Source organism: Podarcis bocagei (genome assembly GCF_964188305.1).
Source record: "Podarcis bocagei genome assembly, chromosome: 1".
NCBI lineage: Eukaryota > Metazoa > Chordata > Lepidosauria > Squamata > Lacertidae > Podarcis > Podarcis bocagei.
The window spans coordinates 16747890-16765482 of record NC_138125.1 but is presented as its reverse complement, the minus strand read 5'-3'; the positions used below and the strand labels follow the sequence as shown (position 1 = coordinate 16765482).

Below are 17593 nucleotides of genomic sequence, written 5' to 3'. Positions count from 1 at the left end.
GTAAAAGCCCCTGGGAAGGCAGGCAGGGGGGACAAAGACTTTTGCCCCCCGCCCGCCTTCAGAAGAGGTCCTGGACCTCTTCTGAAGGCGGGCGGGGGGCGAAAGTCTTTGCCCCCCCCCCGCCTGCCTTCCAAAGCCGTCCGGGACAGCGGAGAAACGTGCTGCCTTTCTCCGCTCTCCCGGGAAGGCAGGCAGGGGGGAGCAAAGATTTCGCCCCCCGCCCGCCTTCAGAAGAGGTCCTGGACCTCTTCTGAAGGCGGGCGGGGGGCGAATGTCTTTCTCTCCCCCCCCCCCCGCCTGCCTTCCAAAGCCGTCCGGGACAGCGGAGAAACGCACTGCCTTTCTCCGCTCTCCCGGGAAGGCAGGCAGGGGGGAGCAAAGACTTTCGCCCCCCGCCCGCCTTCAGAAGAGGTCCTGGACCTCTTCTGAAGGCGGGCGGGGGGCGAAAGTCTTTGCTCCCCCCCCCGCCTGCCTTCAAAAGCCGTCCGCGATAGCGGGAAGCGCTTCCCTGCTATCCCGGACTGCTTTTAAAATGCTGGCGGTGGGGAGCAAAGCCTTTCGGCCCCCGCCGGCCTTCCTGGACCTCTTCTGAAGGCCGGAGGGGGGGAAAGGCTTTGCTCCCCACCACCAGCATTTAAAAGAGGTCCCCGGAGATTTCCCTATGGGCTTTCGTCTTGCGAAGCAAGCCCATAGGGAAATTCGTCTTGCGAAGCGCCTCCAAAACAGAAAACCCTTTCGTCTTGCGGGTTTTCCATCTTGCAAGGCATTCGTCTTGCGAGGTACCACTGTACTTAATTTTCTTTCTCTCTCTCCATAGGTCTCAATTACTGGTGAGTGGATTCCCTGGCAGTCCAAGGTCCCGCAGATTGAAGTCGAGACTCACAAAGTGGCAGCTCCTGATGTTGTGGTGCCAACCCTAGACACCGTCCGCCACGAAGCATTGTTGTATACTTGGCTTGCGGAGCACAAACCCCTAGTGCTGTGTGGGCCGCCAGGTTCTGGAAAGACCATGACTCTCTTCAGTGCACTCAGGGCTTTGCCTGACATGGAGGTAAACAGTTCTTTGTGTGTGACCTTCTCCCATTCCGAACATTCTGAATGAGTAACCACATCTGCAGGCTTTAAAATGCCACTGAGCAGCAGAAGATCAGAATAATTTATTCATCTTCCACATTTAATTAAATCTCTCTGCACAACAATACAATAAGCAGAACAAGCGAGGAGGCGCTCGTTCCTCTCTTTTTTTGCCAAGCCATTTTGTAGATAGTTCATTGCTGCCTCTGAGCCAGAATGGTTGGTTAGTTTAAGAACTTTAGATACCACTTTTCAAGTTTACAAAAAGCAATTAAAACAAATTCATCTAACCTGGCATGCTAGCAGAAGAGCAAGAGAAGGAAGTCACGATGTTGACTTCCTCCCATAGAAACATGAGCAGCATTCATAAAGAACAAAGGAAGACGAGCAACAAAACTTTAAAAGCTGTCACCAGTCGGCAGTGTTTATGCCTCTTGGATCTTGCTGCATATTCCTTTCCTGATCACGTCCTTGCATTTTTAGGTGGTTGGTCTGAATTTCTCCAGTGCTACTACTCCAGAGCTGCTCCTGAAAACCTTTGATCACTACTGTGAATACAGGCGTACGCCTAACGGTGTGGTGTTGGCTCCTGTCCAGCTAGGAAAGTGGCTGGTGCTCTTCTGTGACGAAATCAACTTGCCGGATATGGATAAATATGGCACACAGAGAGTCATATCCTTCATCAGACAAGTGAGTATAAGTCAGATTAAAGAACTCAACTTTTTTTGTCATAGTTAAACTCCGTCGTAACCGCCTCTCTCAAATCCTCAGATGGTGGAACATGGAGGTTTCTACCGCACATCTGACCAGACGTGGGTGAAACTGGAGCGAATTCAGTTTGTTGGAGCGTGTAACCCACCTACAGATCCTGGAAGGAAGCCTCTTTCGCATAGGTAATGTGTCCATATTGCTGTTGATAAGTTGCTGGAGCTTTAAGGATCAAACCTGCAGTCTAGAGTCATATTAATGTGCTTTACTGAGAAGTAGGATTCAGCCTTTCAAATGCTCTATTAATGCTTTGACTATTGGAATGTAGAACTTCAGAGTCGTTTTGTTGTTGCAGTAGGGTTTGCACGCTAGTTCTGACACCTTGAACGTGGCCTGGCATCTCAATAGCAGCCAGTGCTGTGCTTTCAGGAGCAGTGAAAGCTTTCAAGATCTGTTTTTGCCATATCTAGACCCATGTATTTAGCCTAATAGCTGGGGTGCTACAGAATTCACCTCTCCTGTATGCCTTTCTAGATTTCTGCGCCATGTTCCTGTTGTGTACGTGGACTATCCTGGCCCAGCCTCCCTCACTCAGATCTATGGCACTTTCAATCGCGCTATGCTGCGGCTCATTCCATCTCTCCGCACGTATGCAGAACCTCTCACTGCAGCCATGGTTGAGTTCTACACAATGTCTCAGGTAACTGGAATGATAAAGCTCTTTGCAGCTTTTTTCTCAAATGTCTAGAGCGAGCGGTTAAAAAATACTTCCCTGGTTACTATGGACAACTCCTTATCCTGTTACTTCCAGGAAAGGTTTACTCAAGACACACAGCCGCACTACATCTATTCACCCCGTGAAATGACTCGATGGGTGAGAGGGATCTTCGAAGCTCTGAGACCGCTGGAAACATTGCCTGTCGAAGGCCTCATTAGAATTTGGGCCCATGAAGCCCTGCGTCTCTTCCAAGACAGGTAAAGTGTGAAATCATAGAATTGCAGAGTTGAAGGGACACTGAGGATCATTTGGTTCAACCCCCTGCAATGCAGGAATATGCGAGTGTCCCATACAGGGATCGAACCTGCAACCTTGACATTATCCACACCATGCTGTCTCCAACTCAGATCAGTGTACTTTTTAAAACTCCTTTTTGGTAGGAGGCAGGGTACACAATCTCTTTCCCAACCCCAATTTTATGCTCTCAACAACCCATGAGGGAGGCTGAAACACAGTGGCTGGTCCGTGGTCACCCAGTGAGCTTCATGGCTCATTGGGGACTTCAATCCTGGCCTCCCAGTTCCTAGTCCAACACTAGGCACTGCACCTCACTGGAATAAAGTGTGACTGCACACTTGGTAGTATAATAGTCCACAAGCATTCAGGCTGCATAGAATTCCTCTTGTGTGTTCAGACTGGAGCAAGTCGTTCCAATATGTTTTTCTTAATTAACACAACACAATTTACTGTACTGTAAATAAGCCCTTTATAGTAAATGCACATGTTTTTAATGAAATAGAAGGATGCACATTACAAATAAATTCAGTTTGCCATTTGTTCACCAGTAGCTGGCATCTCTAGGTAGCGTAGGATAGACTGAGAGATGTACCAGTTGTCTAACTTAGTATAAGGCACTGTAGCTTCCTAGGTCCCTAGGGATTTGTGTTTTTTGGCTTTTTGTTGGGGGTGGAAAGTCAGTGGAAGTATTTATAGGTCACATTTCAGTATCACTGCTATGGGCCATCTTTCCACCCAAATCTTAGTGCAGGGAAAAATGTGGACAGCTAACTGGGGGAAAGTGTATTTAAAACATGTTTACAGTGGTGCCCCGCAAGACGAATGCCTCGCAAGACGGAAAACTCGCTAGACGAAAGAGTTTTCCGTTTTGGAGGTGCTTCGCAAAACGAATTTCCTATGGGCTTGCTTCGCAAGACGACAATGTCTTGCGAGTTCCTGCGGGGTTTTTTTCCTCCCCCCCCCCTTTTCTAAGCCGCTAAGCCGCTTATCAGCTGATCCGATAAGCTGATAAGCCGCTAATAGCGCTAATCCGTCAATGGGCTTGCTTCGCAAGACCAAAAAAACGCTAGACAAAGAGAATCACAGAATGGATTCTTTTCGTCTTGCGAGGCACCACTGTAGATACCTCTTGGGATTTGTGAGCAAATTTTAAGCTAACTGAGCACTACTTTTCACAACTCATAATTTGAACTCTGGGCATATGATGTAAATGTCAGTGTCCGGGTTCAAACTCAGAGGGAAATTGCTTAGCTATAGGAATATTCAGAACAAGAATTACTTGCCAGTGGTGTCCCTGAATCTTAGACCATTGCAAGTGATATGCAACCATTACATTTCACTAGTAGTTGGGAGAAGTTCATTTCACACTTTTGAACATATTAATGCCAAAGCTTCTCTGTCATGAAGTCTTAACTTTAAGCTGTTAATGTGCTTTCTAATACTAATGGTTGCTCCCTTTATCTAGGCTTGTGGAAGATGAGGAGAGACGGTGGACTGATGAAAACATTGACATGGTAGCTCTGAAGCACTTCCCCAACATAGACAAAGAGAAAGCAATGGCCAGGCCCATTCTGTACAGCAATTGGCTATCCAAGGTATAAGCTCTGCTGGTTACTGAAACTTTAATACATTGATACATTGCTTTAGTTCGCGGTTATATGGAAGTGTGCTGCATTTAATTTTTTCTGCTTTTTCGGTTGATGGAGAAAGCCTATGACATTAAAACTTCTCCTTTAATCAGTTGCAGGTTGTATTATCATGACTTAATCATTGGTAGCAGATGTTGACTTGCTTTGAATAATATTTCTTCTGATAATTTAGTCAGAAAGGAGCATAATTACATCTGGTGTGTTTACACTGGAAGTTAGTGTCTTGACCTCGCTTTAAAAACTTACTTGAATATCAGGGCACAGCTATCCTTTTGAGGATGAGCACCTCTCAATTTCCCCCCCAGTGTAACGAACCGTAGCTACTATCTGTTTTAGTGTGAGATTCATGCAAGAATTGAGCTACCTGGGATTTTGAGTGTCTCTTAAAATAAATGTAATTAGGTGCACATTTTATCCATATTCCCTTCAGGCAGAATGTTTGCCTGTACGGGAGTTTAGTTGTCCCCTTGTCGAGCTCACATACATTTCCCCTCTTCTGCTTCCCTTCTTGTAAAAATGAGTCTACGTCTGCTGGCTACTTGGCCAGCAGCTGATGGAAAGTATGATCAGGGTAGGCACTAAGCACATTGCAGCAAACTGGGCACCTGGAGGCTGCATGTTGCATCCAGCCTATGTGCAAAATTTTCCCACGTGGCTGTCTTCATTCTTGCCCTTCAGCTGATGTTCTGCAAAACTTCACTAGATTTTTTCAGTGATTACTTCTCATTCCCCATCTTGGGAAGACGCATTTGCCTGTTGCCCACCAGTTTCCTACTTGGGAAAAGCTTGGGGATTATTGTTAGTCAACATGAGACAAGTTAATTAATTGAGGTGGGTGGATAAGCTTCATGAATAGGCAATACTTTGTGCATCTTCAGATACTGTCATAAGCAAGGACAGCTCTAATGCTGATGCTTTATGGTTTGCAAGTATATAAGTTGTTTGCACTGTCTTTTAGGATTATATTCCAGTTAATCAAGAAGAGCTAAGAGACTACGTGAAAGCCAGACTGAAGGTTTTCTATGAAGAAGAACTTGACGTACCACTTGTCTTGTTCAATGAAGTTTTGGACCATGTGCTAAGAATTGACAGGTACACAACGCTTGTGTTCTAAACTTTTTTCCAGTTGTAGCACCTTGGCAAATACATTTCTAAACTAGTCTAGTATGTATTTAGAAAGGGGATACAGTTTATTTTTATCACCTTGGACATTGAGTGCTAGAGCAGGAACACAAAGAATACTGCCTACTATGTACCAGTAATACATATGTATTTTTGTAGGCGATGGTTGTTTACCGGTTACTTCTACAACATTGAAAACAATACAATTTAACCCCTGAGTAAGCATGCATGGGATTCTTTGCTAGTCAGTACTTCATCTTCTAAGTCAAGACTCTCTTTTCAGAATCTTCCGTCAGCCTCAGGGACACTTACTTCTCATTGGCGTTAGTGGAGCAGGAAAAACTACTCTCTCGCGATTTGTGGCTTGGATGAATGGCTTAAGTGTCTACCAAATTAAGGTTGGTGTGCCCATTTCCCTAAACTGAAGGTCCAGCTTCTGTTTCTTGCAGCATTAAATCGAGCTTGGCAGGCTAGATAAAATTGTAGACGTTTAATCTATAACGGATGTTCACAGGTGCATAGAAAGTACACTGGTGAAGACTTTGATGAAGACCTGAGAACAGTATTGAGAAGATCTGGCTGCAAGAATGAGAAAATAGCATTCATTATGGATGAATCAAATGTACTTGATTCTGGATTCCTGGAGAGAATGAATACTCTGCTGGCCAATGGAGAGGTAACTTTACTAAAGGCTAGACTTGGGGGGTGGGATCTGAACTCTGCCATCCAATCCTGTTTAAGAGATTCTGGATTACTGACAAGCTGCTGTGCAGGCCCATATAATTCTTGTTCCAAACATAGAAATTTACTTCTTAAATTTGTATACTGTCATTCATCTGAAGATCACAGTACAGTTCACAACATAACAAAACAATACATAACAAAACATAACAGTATAAAATAGAATATAAAATACATAACACAACAAAAACAAACCAATAACCCCTCGCCTCCAAACAGATTACTAGCTTGTTAGAAGGTCTTGCACATTCTGTGCCCGAAACAATCTACTGCCCAAACTAACAATTTTTTAGAGGCTCTGATTTCAGATTGCCATTGGATCCTCATCAATATTTATCTCAACACAAAATTCAGAGATCTGTCTGTAAATTATCGTGTCTCTCTTCCATTTAGGTTCCTGGCTTGTTTGAAGGGGACGAATATGCCACACTTATGACTCAGTGTAAGGAAGGAGCCCAGAAAGAGGGTTTGATGTTGGATTCGCATGAAGAACTATACAAATGGTTCACCAGCCAAGTCATTCGTAATCTCCATGTGGTCTTCACCATGAACCCATCTTCTGAGGGCTTGAAGGACAGAGCAGCTACATCTCCAGCCCTCTTCAACAGGTACACAACTGCTTATTTTCTATTACATCCATTACAGTGGTGTATGGATAATTCAGATGAGCAGGACTGTGAACTACAGTTAGTCTTCATAGCATGTCATCTTTTGCTTTAGGTGTGTCTTGAACTGGTTTGGAGACTGGTCGACAGAGGCGCTTTATCAAGTTGGCAAAGAGTTCACCAGCAAAATGGACCTAGAAAAGCCAAACTACATTGTACCAGACTACATGCCAGTTGTTTATGACAAGCTGCCACAGCCACCATCCCATAGGGAAGCCATCGTGAACAGCTGTGTGTTTGTTCACCAGACCCTTCATCAGGTGGGTTTGTCCTCCCACTTTTTGTGCAGCTTCTTGCAGTCCTCAAAACATTTTCTGCTTCGAAGGATATTTTAAAATACGTGTATCAGTTTTTAACACACTCTTTACCCTTTCTGGCAGGCTAATGCTCGTCTAGCCAAACGTGGTGGCAGGACAATGGCCATCACTCCTCGTCATTATTTGGACTTCATCAACCACTATGCCAATTTGTTCAATGAGAAACGGAGTGAGCTGGAAGAGCAGCAGATGCATTTGAATGTTGGTCTTAGGAAGATCAAGGAAACGGTTGACCAGGTATGAGTCTTAAGGAAAGAGCATTGGAAGAAGGAAGAAACCATTCGTGACAATCCTTGGAAGTTGTCTTGAAAAGGGTTCACTGTAATTGAGAATTTGCTGTCGGTTCTAGGTAGAAGAACTTCGCCGTGACTTACGGATAAAAAGCCAGGAGCTGGAAGTCAAGAATGCAGCCGCGAATGATAAGCTGAAGAAGATGGTGAAAGATCAGCAAGAGGCAGAGAAGAAAAAGGTGAAGACCTTAAAGTCCTTTTTAGTGCATGTTGTCGCACCAAGTTGTGCCTCTTAACTCAGAGCAGATAGCGTAACAACGGGGCTCTTGAAATATCCTGTGTAACTTGCTTCCAGGTTATGAGCCAGGAAATCCAGGAGCAGTTGCATAAACAGCAAGAGGGCATTGCAGACAAGCAGATGAGTGTGAAAGAAGATCTGGATAAGGTGGAGCCTGCAGTCATCGAGGCTCAAAATGGTATGTGAAAGTCATCTGTTGGGCAGCTTTTCAGTGCATTCCAGTCTGCTGCATGCAACAGGAACATTTTGCTCCATGCTTTCGAATATGCCCTTTACGGCTCCCCAAATAAATCAGTGCTTTTGGGCTTGTCAGCTTAATTCTTCTGGGTAATACTTTGATCAATAATCAGGTTTGGGCTCTGATTGATTAGAAACACCAGTAGTGCAGCTTTCCAGAATGCCAGATCATGTTGCTAGATAATCCACATTGTATATGGATGTTGTTGTCTTTAAATAAAAGGCTTGGAGTACAAAAGCATTGTCTTTTAAAAACAAAACCAAGAAGTTCATCTGGCATGATAAAAAGTACCCAGTCTGGCTATGCCTTTGACAAAGGCTTTGCAGTTGCTTATCATAGTTTTGTGTGTTTTTAAATGGAGTTTCTGAAGGCTGAGAATCTGGGAAACATCCAGGTCCTTTTCCCTTGGCTTTAAAAAAAAAAACCATGGGAGATGTGCCTGGTAAATTGTGCCTTTCGTTTTTTAAATCAAAGTTGATTTTTGCTGAAGCTTAAGAATCTTTCACACCGATCCTCAAGATTTGCTAATCATCTTACTCTTCACTGTTTTCTCCCAAATCACTGTCTTTTCCCTCCTGGCTGATTGGGCTTGCTTCTTCCTAGCTGTTAAATCAATAAAGAAACAACATCTGGTGGAGGTCCGTTCTATGGCCAACCCTCCTGCTGCCGTGAAGCTGGCGTTAGAGTCGATCTGCCTGCTCTTGGGTGAAAGCACAACTGATTGGAAACAGATCCGTTCCATCATAATGCGGGAAAACTTCATCCCAACCATTGTAAACTTTTCTGCTGAGGAGATCAGGTGAATAATTGGCAGGTTTACAGTGGCTGCTGCAGGGAACAGAAAGAAATGGTTCGCGAAGACTGCTGCAACACTTCTTGCATGTTGCAGATAAAAAGCATAATTTTTAAGGGCTCGATTTCTGCTTCAAATTAGCAAATCTCATCTTGATTCAAGGAGAACATTCTCAGAAAGAAACTCTCCATTCAGTGGATTCCATTGTGGCCAAATCTCAGTCTTGGAACCAAATTTCTTTCTCCTATTCCCAGCAGCAGCCTTCAGTGTTTGTTTTTGCATGCTGAACCCTTTTTTCCATCCCCTTAATAGCTGTGAGCTCTATAAAGAAGCAGCACCTTATTGAAGTAAGAGCTATGGGCAACCCACCTGCGGCGGTAAAACTGGCTTTAGAATCCATCTGTCTCCTGTTGGGTGAGGAGACGAATGACTGGAAAAAGATCAGGCCAGTTATTCTGAAAGATAATTTCATCACCAGCATTGTCAACTTTAATATTGAAGACATGAGGTATTTGTGTTCTATAGCTTTGCTTACCAAGGTGATGGGATAACTTGCAGGCTTGGCAATTGCATGCTGGATGGTAACACCACGCTTGTCTGGATACTTTTTCAATATCTCTCTCTCTCTCTATCTCTCTCCCCCCCCCCCCCCCCGCCCTTATTCCAGTGATGCAATACGGGAGAAGATGAAGAAGAACTACTTGTCAAATCCAAGTTACAATTACGAAATTGTGAACAGAGCATCTTTGGCCTGCGGCCCTATGGTGAAATGGGCTATTGCACAGGTAATTTGTCTTGCGGTATTTAACTGGATTAGGATAAAATACTATAGAAGCTCAGTCGTATTTTGAAGGTGGTTTCCTGCCCCTTGCTGTTTAGCTCAGCAGGTCGCTGACAATCCCATAGTGGCTTTAAAAATAACAAAGCTTTAAAACCAGAACTGTTTAAGTGTCCCAGAACTGAGTGACCTGGTGTTATGTCCCCCCCCCCCAGCTGAACTATGCCGACATGTTGAAACGGGTAGAGCCCCTGAGAAACGAACTGCAGAAACTGGAGGACGATGCCAAAGACAACCAGCAGAAGGCCAACGAAGTAGAACAGATGATTAGAGACCTGGAGGCCAGCATTGCCCGCTACAAGGAAGAATATGCCGTGCTGATTTCCGAGGCTCAGGCTATTAAGGCGGATCTGGCTGCTGTGGAAGCAAAAGTGAGATGGCTGTGAATTTATCCTTGTTGTGCTTCCTTAGAAATGTGTCTGTGGTTTCCCTCTTTTATCACGTCTCCTTAAGGGCTTACATTATAGTTGCAACCTTGAGTGGTCTAGTTGAGGGAAGCAAAAAGATAATAGAATGTGTGCTTCTAAGCATTCTACACAATTTCCTTGCTAGTGCTCTTTGTTCAGGCATGAATTTAAAATCCAAAGTTCATTTGTATATTGAAGAGAGTTTACTTATTTTGCTTCTATATTTAATACCAATAGCATAGTTAGGTAATCTATAAATTTGTCCACGTTAATAAATGCAGTATAATTTATATCGTTTTAGAAGCTTAATTTAAAAATGTGTGTATCACTACGTCTGTGTCTTCTGTAACAATTCCTACAGCTGCCTAGTGCTGCATATATTCTAGGTTTTAAGGCTGCCTTTTAAGCCAAACTTGGTAAGCAAACAGTTTTGCTATCCTCCTTTGTTGATGCTAGCTGCATTTTCTAATAAAAAATAAAGTTGTGGTTATGTTCCCCCTTTCCTCAGCCTCCTAGGTATTTGAAATGTGTGCTTCGTAATAGGATGCTGAAAACCTGGCCCTGTATCTGGTGCAATTACAAATTTCTCCGTGTTTTCAAAGGCAGGTAGTAATCTTCAATCCAGTTTTTGTTTAACTGAAGCAATGATTTTACTTGCAGGTAAACCGCAGTACGGCTCTCTTGAAGAGTTTGTCTGCAGAGCGTGAAAGATGGGAGAAAACAAGTGAAACCTTCAAAAACCAGATGTCCACCATTGCAGGAGACTGCTTGCTCTCAGGAGCATTCATCGCTTATGCTGGTTACTTTGACCAACAGATGCGTCAGAACCTGTTCACAACATGGTCTCATCACTTGCAACAAGCAAATATTCAGGTAAAAAACTGTGCATAGGTCATAAAGACCGCTGCTATTAACTTGAACTAATTAGAGCATTTCACTCTATGGTGCACCTTCCTCTTCCATGAAGCTCAGAACAGCTACATGTTTCACCCGGGGTCTCCCACCTGAGCAGCTTACAAAACCAGATACGCTCTGCAGAACCATCATGTCCCTTCAGGCCATTTTATTTTGTTCCCAGGTGTCTGATGATTTTATAAGGTGACGGATAATAAAGGGTGATGCAACGTGGGTATTTTAGGATGGGATATCTCAGTTGGTAGAGCATAAGACTTTTACTGTCAGGGTCGTGGGTTCAAGCCCCGGATTGGGTGAAAGATTCCTGCATTGCAGGTATTTGGACTACCGTATTTTTCGCTCCATAGGGCACACTGGACCATAGGGCGCACCTAGTTTTGGGAGGCGGAAAACAAGAAAAACTTATTCTGAACCCCAGAAGCCAGAACAGCAAGAGGGATGTCGCTTCTGGGATACCGTGTGGCTGTTCTGGCTTCTGGGATAACCGCGCCAAGCCTCTTCAGGGCAGCGGGATGAAGGCTCCCCCTTCCCGAAGAGGCTGCGCAGGGCTAAAGCAGAAGCCAGGACAGGCGCGTCGCTGAAGGGGCGCTGCGCCTTCTCTCTCTGCGCAGAGAGGGAGAAGGCGCAGCGCCCTTCAGCAAAGCTGGAGAAGGAACAGAAGGAGACCCTTCTGTTCCTCCTCGGGCTTCGCTGGACAGGCGCGTCGCTGCGAAGCGGGAGAGGGAACAGAAGGAGTCCCTTCTGTTCCTCCTCCGGCTTCCAGGTCAGGCGGCGAAGCCGAGGATCCTGCATTCGCTCCATAGGACGCACACACATTTCCCCTTCATTTTTGGAGGGGAAAAAGTGCGTCCTATAGAGTGAAAAATATGGTAGATGATCCTCAGGGTCCCTTCCAATTCTACGATTCGCAACTCAACTGCTATCACCTCCTTTGACTTCAAGCTCTGCCCCCACTTTGAGTGAATATGATCTGCAGCCAAGAGAATGCCAATGTTTGTGGGAGCCCCAAGCCATAAGTAGCAGGAAGACAACTGATTGCTTCACCTAGTCACAAAAGTTGGTCAGTTCTTGGCTATGAAACACAATGGTCCTTTCCCTGCAGTTCCGTACAGACATTGCTAGGACCGAATACCTGTCCAACGCAGATGAACGCCTTCGCTGGCAAGCAAGTTCCCTACCTGCAGATGACCTGTGCACAGAAAATGCCATCATGCTCAAGCGATTTAACCGGTATTGTTGCTTTTCTTTTAATTAATTTTGTGCATACCAATGGCTTCTTCAGGCCAGAAAAGCTTTCCAGTGGAAGTACCATTTCAACCCTTCTGATGTGATCATTTCTGTCCAGGCTTTCTCTAGTGATTATGAGTGTTTTGGAATTGCCTGGGCTCTGGGCATTTAGATAAGAAACCTTGTTAAAAGACAGGCAAAACCTGCTCATTCAACACATTATGAGCATAGAGTTGTTTGCCAGAGGATATTGTGAATGGCCACTGGCACAGACAGCATGTGCTAGGAAAATTTTGTGGAGAAGTCTAGCATAGTCTTAAAATGAAACTTTCAAGTGGCGTCTGGCAAAACCACTTTTCTAAGAATTGCCATGCTAGATCAGATCCCTCTAACAGAGCACTCGGTAGTCAGAATGGAAATTTAGAAGCTCAAAAAGGTAATGTAAATTTGAAACCAACTATTTTAATAGTAAAGACTAGATGATAGACACATACATTACATGCAACACTCATAGTTTCTGAAGTAAAAATTATTCCAGGCCCCTATTTGGTATCTGCAGCATATCAAAATGCAAACTAAGGGCTTTCAAAATACTTGAAGGACACCTAGCATAGCTAATTGTAAACTTCTTATCTGTTCCATGAATCCATAAATTGAAAATGCTTCTTCCGTTAATATATGTTGAACAAATCTCTTCCTCCTGGGTTCTCTGAATTTTAAATAACGTTCCACCAATTACCTTTTTAGGTATCCCCTGATTATTGACCCCTCTGGGCAAGCTACAGAGTTCATCATGAATGAATATAAGGACCGTAAGATCACTCGTACCAGCTTTCTGGATGATGCTTTCAGGAAGAATCTGGAGAGTGCCTTGCGATTTGGTAATCCTCTGCTTGTCCAGGTTAGTTCTGTGCATATATATAGCACAAGTTTCGAATGAGTTGTTGAAACATATTGTGTAACTTGAATAAAAGGGCTTCAGAAAAGCTGAAAGATGAGCACTTCACCTAATATCAGAAAGACCACGGTCAAGATCCAAGGAACTGTAACATTAGTTCCATGAGCCCAAGGGGGTTTGGACTTAGCACTGTGTGGGAAACAGCTTTGGAAACTTGGGGAGAGACTCTTTAAAAGGCAGCTTGTAATACAGCATGGGAATTTGCGGTTCTAATTAAAACGAGAGATCTCAATGGGTTTAAGCTCTTGGGTGTGCCTAAAAGCAACTTTTGGAGTCCCAGCCTATATCTGGATTGCTTTTTAGAACCAACTCCAGAGTTGAAGGGAAGTACAATTCTTAATACTTAAATTATTTCCCCTTTCTGAATGCTTGCCCAGGATGTGGAGAGCTATGACCCTGTGCTGAACCCTGTGCTGAACCGTGAAGTCCGTAGGACTGGGGGCCGAGTTCTTATTACCCTGGGAGATCAGGATATTGATTTGTCTCCATCGTTCGTCATTTTCCTCTCCACCAGAGATCCAACGGTAAGCAAGAAACTTGATTTATCTGACCATCAGTTGGTGGGAGTGGAAGGGAAAGGAGATTCTATGTAAAAGGTGACTATGCTCTGTTCGGTAGGTTGAGTTTCCTCCAGATCTCTGCTCCCGCGTGACGTTCGTCAACTTCACAGTAACTCGCAGCAGCTTACAGAGCCAGTGTCTGAACGAAGTACTGAAAGCTGAAAGGCCAGATGTGGATGAGAAGCGCTCTGATCTCCTCAAACTTCAAGGTACCGTATTGGCAGGAATCGGATCCCAGACGGGACTTATTACTGTTGGTGGGCCTTAAAACAAACTTGAGATACTTGCAGAATCTCCCTCTGCTGCATTCTGACCCAGATTGTATAGTTTTGCATACACACAGGTATGTTCAGTGCTTTTTTTCTGGGGGTACGCAGGGGTACGCATACCCCTAAACATTTTGTGAATCTTAAGTTTTGCCTCATTGAGGGGCAGTATTTCAATATGAGTAGGAAAATGAGAGTACCCCTAAACATTTTTTTAGGAAAAAAAGGCACTGGGTATGTTCACTAGAATGTCAGAATCTCATTCTTTCACGGGTGCATTTTCCAGCATCTTTCAAGCTGAGGGAGATTTCTGTTACTTTATTTTTAATGTTTTCAAGCCGATGACACAAAGGGCTGTTATACAGTTGCAAACAGAATGTTTTAAGTGCATTACAGTCATACCTTGGGTTGCAAACACTTTGGGTTGCGTGTTTTCGGGTTGTGGACCACGCTGAACCCAGAAGTACCGGAATGGGTTACTTCTGGGTTTTGGCGCATGCGCAAAATGACGTCATGCGCAGAAGCGCCGAATTGCATCACGCGCGTGCGCAGACGCAGCACTGCGGCTTGTGAACATTCCTCCTGCACGGATCATATTCACAACCCGAGGTATGACTGTATACAAATGTGACACTAGATGGTGAGCTTATGGCAAATTCAATATAAAACATTTCATTAAAAAAGCATTTGCACAGCGTTTTTTATGTGTCTAGAGTCCACCCAATGAGTTGAATTAGAAAATGAAGTGCCTTGTCACTGACATATATTAAATGTTTATTTGTAATTGTACAAATATTTGAATAAAAACGTGGCTTTTATAATCTTAAAATTCTAGAATTGCGGGATGTGGGGGTTACTCTGCAAACTCTTCAGTTTCATTCAAGGGCCCAAGAGTGAGGGACTTTATATTTTTAAATAGTCTTGTGAGGGCAATCTGTTATCAGCCTTCTGAAATCTGATTGATTGGAACCCAAGGGATATCTGCTTGGATCCAGTGGTGGCCGCTGAATTCTTCAGGCTTCCCCATTCCACTCTGGCCCGCCTCATGCTATTCCAGGGGGTTCCTCAACCTTCAAAACAACTTGCAGGGGCACAGGGAGCTGTAGTGAGTGGAAGAAGAAGAGAAGAAGAAGAAGAGTTTGGATTTGATATCCCGCCTTTCACTCCCCTTCAGGAGTCTCAAAGCGGCTAACAATCTCCTTTCCCTTCCTCCCCCACAACAAACACTCTGTGAGGTGAGTGGGGCTGAGAGACTTCAAAGAAGTGTGACTGGCCCAAGGTCACCCAGCAGCTGCATGTGGAGGAGCGGAGACGCGAACCCGGTTCCCCAGATTACATGACTACCGCTCTTAACCACTACACCACACTGGCTCTCCTGGAAGGAGCCAGGAAAGCCCCCATTGTGCAGGTGGAGTTCTGCTGACCTGTCATTTTCATAACAACAGTGGAAGTGAAACTGATGGAATCTTTTCACCCTTAAAGAAGCCTAATTAAATTAAGGACTGCGCTGATGTTGCTCTGTGGCTGAAAGCAATTTCCAGGGGATGTCGCAGAGTTCTTGGATTCTCGCGGTGCATAGCTCGAACTGTCCTTAAGACTTTTTTCCTCTACCCAAAGGTGAATTCCAGCTGCGTCTGCGGCAGTTAGAGAAGTCGCTTCTCCAAGCCCTCAATGAAGTGAAGGGTCGGATCTTGGATGACGACACCATCATTACTACACTGGAGAACCTCAAGAAAGAGGCGGCTGAGGTCACCAGGAAAGTTGAAGAAACCGATATTGTCATGCAGGAAGTGGAGACTGTGTCTCAGCAGTATCTCCCACTTTCTACTGCCTGTAGCAGCATCTATTTCACAATGGAGTCGCTAAAACAGGTACAAAAGCACGACTGGCTTGCCTTGCCTTCTTCTACCTGTTAGCCATGTTTGTTGCACAACATGATAAGATGCCACAGGTACAGAAGTGGCTTGGTTTTGCTGCTGTGTGACTGTGTTTTTCCCTCTTTAGATACACTTCTTGTACCAGTACTCCCTCCAGTTTTTCCTGGATATCTATCACAATGTCTTGTACGAGAACCCGAATCTGAAGGGGATAACAGACCATACCCAGCGTCTTTCCATCATCACAAAGGATCTCTTCCAGGTTCGGAAAAGCCATATCAAGTTAAAACAGTTCCAGGTTATCAGTAGGAGATGAAACTAATTTTCTCGTTTTGCACTGATAGGTTGCTTTCAACAGAGTCGCACGTGGCATGCTGCATCAGGATCACATAACCTTTGCTATGCTGTTGGCCAGAATAAAACTGAAAGGCACTATTGGGTAAGCATACAATTCTCTCTTCTTCAATAGGTGGCCCAATCTTCAGTCTCTTACAAATGTAGGCAGTGTGTCGTGGCAGTTCTTTAAAAGTAAGGCATACCCTGCCTTTTTGCAAAGGTGGCATTTGTAAAATCAACTCAGTATAGCCTAATAAACTGCAACGGAAGTTTACAAAAAGGTAAGTCAATATAATCAAGAAAGATTCATAACCCTACTTTAAAACATACAAAAATTAAAATACTAAAACAGATTAAAATTACCTCCACTTTCTGGGTAGGCCTGGAATGTTTTTAGCAGGTGCTGAAAATATCAGTAGTCAGGGAGTTCCAAAGTGCAGGTGCCGCCGCATTAAACGATCAAGTGCTTACAAATGTGGAATGAGTATTAGGTGGCAGTTCTAGTAGTGCCGAGCCACCGATCATAGCGATCAAATGGGCCCATGTGGGGTAAGGTGATCTTGTGGGCAAACAGCTTCCACGTTGTTGTTCTTTGTATATATATAAAAAATTGTTTTTCATTTTGACAAAGTAATAATAATAATAATATTGTGCACCCCACCCCCGAGACCATTCCACTGTAACTATCCAACTTCCCAAAATTTCAGCACCTCTTGCGATAGTTTGACCCTTTTCCATTTTAACAGTACAAATTCTACAAACACCTTCCATATCTCCTCCAAATCATTTCTCCTGCATATTCCCCATCTTACCTTAATAGCACGTGCCAATTTATCATTCACAGCTATATCCCACACCTCTTTGTACCATTCTTCCATTTTATATTCTGCTTGCCCCTTCCACTTCCTAGCTATAATAACTTGTGCAGCTGTCAATAAATTTGTGAGCAAGTCCTTCATAGCCTGTGTACCTTCCACCTCATCGTAAATTGATAATAATGCTACCTCTGGACTTTGTCAGATTTAACCCAGTGATTTCTGTTAGCTCCTTAAACACCCTTTGCCCCCAAAATTGTACATATTTATACCCACACCACATGTGAACATAATTCTCCGTTTCCTCCAACATAACACTGAATATTCCTTGTTTATTTGATTTAATCTGACTGCTGTTAAATACCATCTCCAAATTAATTTATAATAATTTCTTTTTATCCTTCTAGACAACATTTTCAAAGTGCGTCTCTCCCATATTTCCCAACTTTGACTATTTATCTGCTCCCACGTTCTTAAGGGCTGCTTTTGTCCATAAGCACAAATAGTGAATTGTTCTCTAACGTGCCCTTCCTTTGTTGCCAAT

The 17593-nt window shown here is 44.0% G+C and overlaps 1 protein-coding gene across 1 annotated transcript in view; it reads left to right on the top strand.

Moving 5' to 3' along the window:
• Positions 1–17593, top strand: part of DYNC1H1 (dynein cytoplasmic 1 heavy chain 1) — a 61995-nt gene that overhangs the window by 34172 nt on the left and 10230 nt on the right. Inside the window, exons 38-62 of the mRNA XM_081190860.1 lie at positions 818–1051; positions 1558–1764; positions 1846–1967; positions 2317–2482; positions 2594–2757; positions 4263–4392; positions 5405–5538; positions 5852–5966; positions 6083–6244; positions 6703–6917; positions 7030–7234; positions 7355–7528; positions 7641–7760; positions 7877–7997; positions 8661–8856; positions 9518–9635; positions 9844–10059; positions 10756–10968; positions 12113–12240; positions 12985–13138; positions 13573–13719; positions 13814–13964; positions 15639–15892; positions 16026–16160; positions 16243–16337. Of these exons, the coding sequence (XP_081046986.1) occupies positions 818–1051; positions 1558–1764; positions 1846–1967; positions 2317–2482; positions 2594–2757; positions 4263–4392; positions 5405–5538; positions 5852–5966; positions 6083–6244; positions 6703–6917; positions 7030–7234; positions 7355–7528; positions 7641–7760; positions 7877–7997; positions 8661–8856; positions 9518–9635; positions 9844–10059; positions 10756–10968; positions 12113–12240; positions 12985–13138; positions 13573–13719; positions 13814–13964; positions 15639–15892; positions 16026–16160; positions 16243–16337 (4076 nt within the window). The remainder of the gene's footprint in view (positions 1–817; positions 1052–1557; positions 1765–1845; positions 1968–2316; positions 2483–2593; positions 2758–4262; positions 4393–5404; positions 5539–5851; positions 5967–6082; positions 6245–6702; positions 6918–7029; positions 7235–7354; positions 7529–7640; positions 7761–7876; positions 7998–8660; positions 8857–9517; positions 9636–9843; positions 10060–10755; positions 10969–12112; positions 12241–12984; positions 13139–13572; positions 13720–13813; positions 13965–15638; positions 15893–16025; positions 16161–16242; positions 16338–17593) is intronic.